At 36.3% G+C, this 8,431-nt stretch overlaps 1 protein-coding gene across 3 annotated transcripts in view; it reads right to left on the minus strand.

Annotated features, from left to right (window-relative positions):
* LOC127619569 (protein starmaker-like) overlaps positions 1-928 on the minus strand; it is a 15,370-nt gene extending 14,442 nt beyond the window's left edge. For all 3 annotated transcript variants that reach the window (XM_052092440.1, XM_052092441.1, XM_052092438.1), the window contains exons 1-2: positions 854-928; positions 1-39 (exon numbers count right to left, since the gene is read on the minus strand). The exon at positions 1-39 is cut by the window's left edge and continues 23 nt beyond it. In XM_052092440.1, coding sequence (XP_051948400.1) covers positions 1-39; positions 854-864 — 50 coding nt within the window. In that variant the 5' untranslated portion in view covers positions 865-928. The remainder of the gene's footprint in view (positions 40-853) is intronic.
* Between the last annotated feature and the right edge of the window lie 7,503 nt (positions 929-8,431).

Raw genomic sequence — 8,431 nt, forward strand, 5'->3', positions numbered from 1 at the left:
ACACTCACTAATGTAAAGACCAACAGAATTAACAACGTCCTATATAAGAGGAGAAAGGGGAGAACATTATAGAAAATAAAATTGGGTAAAATGCATTTTTCATTTCACTCATATACATTTAAATAATATATATTCTACATGATTTATACTGCATAATATTATATATTTATATATCTAAAATAACAGTAATAATAATAATGTGTTAACTTAATTTAGTAACACAATTTCAAAGTTCGAATAAATCTATTAAGACAAAAAAACATTTTAAATGTATTAAAATTAAGGATATTTTCTGATATATCGGGTATTTTTAACTCAATCTGGTGTATTTATGCTGGAAAATGTGAACATAATTATTTTTTAATATTAAATGTTTCATCCTTATACATCTTAAAATCAGTAAGCATAATTGTATTGAATATCAACATTGTACAATTAAACAATTAAAGTAAAATAATAAATATAACCCTTTTTTTAATTAATTACAAATGAAATTAATAAATAACATTTATTAGACCAGTAGATGCATTCCTTTCAGTAAAGTAAAAGTTGTAAAGTTTCACAAAGTGTTATTAAAAAGTACAAAAATTATAATAATTAATTATAATAACCAAAAGTTTTGAAATCTATGCACAGGATAATCTACATCCAAAGTGAACCTTCATCACCACTGTACAAAAATAATTTCAATTATATTCTTATTTACACACTTTTTCAGTTTTCTGTAATAATTATGGGATGTGTATGAACTGTAAATACGTATATAACGTCAAGCAATGAATTACACATCTACGCTTCTGGCAGAAACTAGGCCCACTTAATGAAAGTAAAACAGCTACATTGTAGCACTTACCGGGACAGCATTGCAATAAGACTGAAATGCAGTATGAGATGCGCTCAGGTGATTCAGGTCTGAAGCCTAAATGGAGCTGCTCTCAGATCTTTTATACACTCTGTGGTTCCTGACCTCTAAGGGGGCGGAGCTATGAAGGCATTACATGAGAACTTCTGAAGTTCCTCGCATCAGAACAAGGTAAAGAAGTCACGCCGCCCTGCTATTGTTTGTGTTTTCAAACAGCCTATGTTAATACCAAAGCTTCTGTGTCCTCCTCCTGGTTTCTCTGTCTCTTTTGTGATTCACTCGAGATGATTTCACGCTTTGTTGGACATTTGATTTAGTAAACTGAAGGTGTTCTGCTCTGCCAGGAAACAAAGGGTTGTTGGGGAGGAAATGTTCATGGTTTTTGTGTTAGGGGTTATTTATTTCTTCTACACGGCAGAGCTCCAGATGAGAACAATCTGTCCTGCAGAGTAAACGTTTATCGTGGTAATTAAGGCGTAAAATAGAGATTTAAGCGAATCGTCAAAGTACACTTTTTAGTTTCTTTTGTTTGAAGAACCATTGTTGATTCTTTACATCAACGATTATTTAGGCCACGTTTCCAGTTCACAGTGGTCATCGTTTTCCAAATACGTGCAAATGGCGAGCATTTTTGAAACGCTCCATTTTTCGAAGGAGGAAAACACAGTTCAGTCAATGCATATTAAATATAAGTAAACATATTAGCGTGGACATGAAGTCAGCACTTATTTACCTACTGTCATCACTTCACAATGTATGCGATCCTGGAGAGCATTTTTCGAAATGCTCCATTTTTGATAGAGGAAAACTGTTCCGTAAACGTGGCGAAATCATGCTATGAGTGAGAACAATTATTCTTTTTTTGTATGAAAACTCTTGTTTATAGTCAGCTAACATCATTGTTGTCCAGAGTACAGTATGTGGCAATGGGAAGCATTTTTGGTGAAGGATAAAAACGGCATTTCCAGTGTGGATGAGGGGTGTAAAGTTAATGCATTTTCAAATGAAACATGTGTTAGTGTGGACGTGGTCTCAGTTGTCCATCGTTTTCCAATGTAGAAAGTACTTCAAACGAAAACACCTCACAGTGTGGATTAACACTTTTGCATGAAAACGCATTATTTAGTGATATGTTTTCCTCCAGTACCGTACACTTTGGCTGATTGGTCGTTTGGTAATAAATATTGAAATGGTTGGCAGGCAAGGTACAGTATGTTTTCACTGTGCACTACTTCTAAAAATATATTTGTACATGTCCTGATGAAACTCTGAGTGGTGATTGGCAAAACTCAATGCAACAATGCTAGGGTGTTGTGGGTAATTTCCAGGGTGATTACTTAAGGAATTACTCATAGGGTATTTTTCCATGCACCGTTCCATCTCGCATATGGTCAAGCGCTCTCACGGTTTAAAAGTACACTTTTTATTTTAACGCGAGCCCATTCGAACGCATTCAACAAATTGACTTTGGGATTTTTGTACTGTTTCAGTTAGCCAATTAGGGAATGGTGGTGGCGTAGTGGCTAAATCACAGGGCTGTTAATCAGAAGGTTGTTGGTCTGAACCCCATGGCCACCACCATTGTGTCTTTGAGCAAGGCACTTAACTCCAGGTTGCTCTGGGGGGGATTGTCCATGTAATAAGTGCACTCTAAGTCGTTTTGCATAAAAGCGTCTGTCAAATGCATAAATGTAAATGCAATTAAGTAAGTGGTTATTAACTTTAGCAAGAACCACAACAAGTTACAAATCTCATAAACAGCATGCAAACTCTTTAATGGCTAAAAACTGGTAATAAAATGTTTACCATATAGGCTTTTTGATTTTTCAGTGCATTATTGCTAACATATTATTTAGTCATTTATTTATTTGAATGATGTATTTTTCCGATTGTTTAGTTGTCCATTTATTCATCGGATTGTTTATGTATTTATTACTTTATTGTGGGGTGAATAATCCCCTATGTTTATCTGTTGCATCACAACTTTGCTGCAGCAGCTGGCCTGGAAAAGCTTCTGCTACTTAATGATGGCGGTGCCAAGAATGGCTGTTCAACAAAGTCTCTTTGTCTCTCCAATTGAGAAATTTATTGGGCTTAAAAAAACATCCTTGCTTGTGCAGTAAAGCACATATTCCCGTTTAAGGTTAATCATCCTGTTTTTTCTTTTTTTTCTTCTTTTGCTCTCCCATTCACATTCAACAAGCCATTGAAACAATGCATCAAAGCAGCTTAAGGTATGCTTTTATATGCAAATGACGAGGGAAATGAGTTAACGTGTTAATATATGATGTAAATGAGCTCAGTGGAGGTAAATTAGGTTTTGTTGAGGAAATGTGTCAATTGGAAAGACACTAAATATTTCATCAACGCTCTGTAGGTCACTTTGGCCTTTCTAAAGGACTCCTGAGAGCTGGGGATTGTAGGGTGGTTCCCTGCTGCCATTTGCACCCATTGTGAGATTAGCCATTCTAGACGAGTCTATGGTGTCCTTAAGAAAGTGCGAGAGTGTCATGGCCGTTACTCTGCCACTTCAGATGGGTTTTATGACATCCCGCGACGATGTAGTAGTGACATCATTGCTTGCTAAGTTGGGTAATTTGTCTTTTTAGAACAAAACACCTACTTTAGCTGTTGACATGAATTTATACATTCTCTGAAATCAAGTCTTGGACTAAAACGGGTCAGAATCGCCTTTTAAACCCATGAAGTGTCATAAAAAACTGCTATACTGCAAACTACAGTTGATCTTAAGAAGATTTCCTTAAATGACCTTCAAATATTGTGTATCAAGTAGGGATGGAAAATTTAGCACGTTCATTTCTAAGAGTAATAGTTGACAAAGAATTTAAAATGTAAAAAATGAAAGTAATTAATACAGAATGCATTCTTTTAACTTAATGAAACTTCACTAATGTTTTCCCACTTCCTGTGGTTAAAATTGCCATCTGGAAATTTCCAGGAGTTTCATACTGTAATCGACTGCGTATCCTATGCCCAGTTGATCCTATAATATAAAAAGTCTGGAAAACAACATTTAATTGCCACTGATTTTATGGCATGTAAAAATATAGTTTTATCAAATATATATATATATACCAGTAAAAATGTGTCTTATTAACTCTATTAACAAAAACAATGAACATTTAACATGTACATATTTAAATAATTAAAAGAAATGCTGACTGACAACTTTCTAGCAAGTTCTTTGAGACAATGATAAAGTATAACGTTTTAATGTTTGTTTTAATGTACCATTTACCGAGATTAATCACGAGTAATCACCGAAAACAAATACAATTTAAAATACATTTTTGTCTCACAGCCCTAGTATCCTAATTTGCTTCCTTTCTTCTTTCCTTCCTCCCTTATTTCCTTCCTCCCTTTCCTTCCTTCCTGATTTGCTTCCGTCCATTCTTCCTTCCTTATTTCCTTCCTCCCTTCTTTCCTTCTTTCCTGATTTGCTTCCGTCCATTCTTCCTTCCTTATTTCCTTCCTCCCTTTCCTTCCTTCCTGATTTGCTTCCGTCCATCCTTCCTTCCTTATTTCCTTCCTCCCTCTCTTCTTTCCTTCTTTCCTGATTTGCTTCCGTCCATTCTTTCTTCCTTATTTCCTTACTGATTTGGTTCCTTCCTTCCATCCGTCCTTCCTTCTCTCATTCCTAATTTGCTTCCTTCCTTCTTCCCTCCCTTCTTTCCTCTCTTCCCGATTTGCTTCCTTCCTTCCTTCCTTCCTTATTTCCTTCCTCCCTCTCTTCTTTCCTTCCTTCCTGATTTGTTTCCTTCCATTCTTCCTTCCTTATTTCCTAACTGATTTGGTTCCTTCCATCCTTACTTCCTTCTCTCTTTCCTAATTTTTTTCCTGATTTGCTTCCTTCCTTCTCTCCTTCCTAATTTACTTCCTTCCTTCCTCCCTCACTTCTTTCCTGCCTTCCCGATTTGCTTCCTTCCTTCCATCCTTCCTGATTTGCTTCCTTCCATTCTTCCTTCCTTCCTAATTTGTTTCCTGATTTGCTTCCTTCCTTCTCTCCTTCCTAATTTGCTTCATCCTTCCTTCCTTCATTCCTTCCATCCTTCCTCCCTTCTTCCCTTTCTTCCTAATTGGCATCCTTCCTTGCTCACTTCTTTCCTTCCTTCCTGATTTGCTTCTTAATTTTCTTCCTTCTTTCTATTTTTCCTGATTTGATTCCTTCCTTTATTCTTTCCTTCTTTCCTTCCTACCTTCCTTCCTTCATTCCTTCCAACATTTCTCACTTCCTTTTCCCTTCTTCCTAATTTGCTTCCTTCTTTCCTTCCATCCTTTCTCCTTTCCTTTCTTTTCTCATTCTTTCTTTCCATCCTTCTTTCCATCCTACCTACCTTCCTTCTCTTTTTCCTAATTTGCTTCCTTTATTCTTTCCTTCCTTCTTTTGTTCCTTCCTTCCTTCCTACTTTTCTTTCTTTCATTATTCATTCTTTCTTTTTGCTTTCTTTCTTTCCTTATTTCCTTCTTTCTCCTTTCTTTTCTCATTCCTTCCTTACCTTTTCTTTCCTTCCTTCTTATCTTACTACTTTTCTCCATTCCTTCCTCCTCTCATTCCTTTCTTTCTTCCATCTTTGCTTCTTTCTTTCCTTCCTTCCTCTTTTCCTTTCTTTTCTCATTCTTTCCTTCCTTCCTTCCTACCTTTCATCATTTCCTCCTTCCTTCCTTCTTAACTGGCTTCCTTTCTTGCTTTCTTTCTTCCTTCATTTATTTTTTCCTTCATTTATTCTTTCCTTCTATCCTATCACTTATTCATTAATCAGTATTTTCATTCATTCATCCATCCATAAGAACTCTTCACATACAAGTATTTTATTAATATTGACCTTAAGAGCACCCATCCGTCCTTTCTCTCCATCTTGATGAGATATGGTGACCAATGTTCCAAGGTGAGTGCGAGATCAGCATGTCTCTGTGAATGACATGTTGACCTGTTAAACACTCTCACAGGATTTTATAAAACACACCTGACCTCAGTGTGGGCATCTCTGACTGTGTATGGGTCTCAATGGGTGTCACAGATTAAAAAAAAAAAATGTGTGCAGTTTTTGGGTTACCAGAATGTCTCTTGTACTTTCTTTTTCTACCAGTGCCTGTTTATTGGCTTGTTCTTCTGACTGATATAACCTTTCACAAACCAACCAAAGTCTAAATACTTTTTTAACAAACAGCAAAGATATAGAGAAAGCAAAGTGTCTATTATAGATTCAAGCCCCAGTGAAGTTTAGTCCTGTGTCTTTGTGTGAGCTCTAAATTTACTTGACATTTCTGTGGAAAACAGCCTCTGATCATTAAAATTCAGTGTTAGTCCCTGAAATCCAACCACTAGCTTTTAAATACTGTTGTTTTTGCTCTGTGAACAAGCACAGATACTCATAGAACTATTATTTATTTAATTAGTTTATAGATCACACTTAATAATGTGGGAATGTCAGTGCATTAGTTAACAAAATATCAAACCAAGGGGCATCAGCAAACAAATGATTTCAATCTTGTTAACAATACCAATCTTAAACCTTTTAGTTTATCTCTTTAGTTGATGTATGATGTAAGTCAGTTCCTCTCAAGTTCACACAGGTGTCCTAGCAGAGGAACCCCAGGTGGAATTAACTGAACATTAACATGCTCCACAAAGTGTTATGGATATGTTTTGTTTTAATACTTTTTGAGGTCACTGTATAAATTCCAAAACATGACTAAATCTCATTATTGAGCATATAGAGTTTATTGTTGTTGTTTTAAGGGTTTTAATGTTTATGTAGATGTACAATGTCTGATTTTCAGGTCTTCTCGACGCTCTCCTATGTTTGAGAGGGAGTCAGTGGTAACAGCATCTGATATGTAAGAATGTCTCCCAGCTCTGCTCAGTGAAAAGGCTGTTGTGCTAGAGTTCGCCAACAAATGCATCTCTCCGTGACGTTCATTGATTCAATGATTCACGATTATCCCATAACACACACACAAAATCTAGATCTTTTGGAACGTATTGTATATTTCCCACAATGGATTTCTCTCAAGTATTAAAAACTCAAATAGCTTCCCTGGACATTTAATATGCCAGATGATAGTCATTGTTCCAATGCAACTACAGTTTTGATAAAGATTACACTATTATATAATTACAATGGGACTCTACGAGAATCACACAATCTTAAAGGAATTTAATTTAATCCAAAATCATTCTGGCATTTCTCATTTATAATAGAAATGAAATATACACTACAGTACACTTAGTACTATAAGCCTGTTACAAGTCCCAATAAGAGTTGTGATAGTGGTGATTTTTCAAGTCGACTGCTCCAAATTTGCTTACTGTAATACCTTCCATCACCATAAGGGGGCAGCACTGGTGGAATCTCTTCAATGACACTTTGTGGAAAAAGCCTTACCCAACCTGAAAGTAATTCCCAGTTGGTGTAGTGTGTTGTAAGCGCACTCTTTATCCAAATTAAGAACTGCAAGTGTGACACGTTCCTCACAATTTAAAGTCAGTCATCTAAAATAGGCTGAACTATTTTCATAGTTCGTACCATTTGGATCATGGTTTCAGTAAGCTGTGAAGTTGATACCAGGGGAGACCTGCATTCATGGCATTGTTAAACAGAAGGGCTTTGTTAGCCGCCACCAAATAAAACTCCTACACATATCAGATAATGTCCCGTCCAAAACACTTAACAGCTTGTTTTTCATGTTTGTTCAGCTCAATAGATGATTTGTGATATATAGCTTCACTTGAAAGGAGCCTTTGCAGGCATATCATTTTAACGTTGATTAGAAATAGCAGATTAGGGTCTTTAGAAGTCACTGGCTGCACAGCGTGTGTTGGTGTAATTGTATTTGTTGCATTTGGCAAATTACAATTTAAAAGGGAATGTTCACCAAAATATTTTTAATTCTGCCATCAGTTTTCCAAACCTGATCTTCTGCAGAACTCAAAGGGAGAAGTTTAGCAGAATGTTGATGCTGCTCATTTCCAAACAATGGAAGTGAATGGTGGCAGACGTTGTCCAGAAATGACAAAAAGCACCATAAATGTATAATAAAAGACTTATGTGCCATATTTCAAGTCTTTTGAAGCTATACAACGGGTTAATGTGAGAAACAGTCCAAATATGCTGTGTGACGATGCGTCTTATGTTTGACATCAAAGATGCCAAATGCTTTTAATATGCACGTGTGTAAGAATTGACAGCAGAGGGGAAAATCTTTAGTGAAATATACTTTGTTTTTCTGCATGCTGACGCAATTTTCATCATCAGCACAGGATGCGGTATCTGTGTCTGTGTGCATCATCTGCACATGTGCCTGCTATTGACATTTATTTTCAGTTAGAGCATTGCCTCTTTCTTCTCTGTGAAATCACACCTAATTTTAAGGGTGGTGTAAGCGATTTTAGCCATTCTACTTCCACAAGACTGAGCTGTTGCATTAGCCACGCCCCCTCTTTTTTAAATTCTGTACTCCAAAGGTACCAAATGAGCTTTATTGAGGCCGACATCATGCAGAAATGGTTGTTAAAAACAACAGCAGCACAATAGCGCCCTCTTCTGA

The sequence above is a fragment of the Xyrauchen texanus genome, chromosome 26, assembly GCF_025860055.1.
Source record: "Xyrauchen texanus isolate HMW12.3.18 chromosome 26, RBS_HiC_50CHRs, whole genome shotgun sequence".
Classification (NCBI taxonomy): Eukaryota; Metazoa; Chordata; class Actinopteri; order Cypriniformes; family Catostomidae; genus Xyrauchen; species Xyrauchen texanus.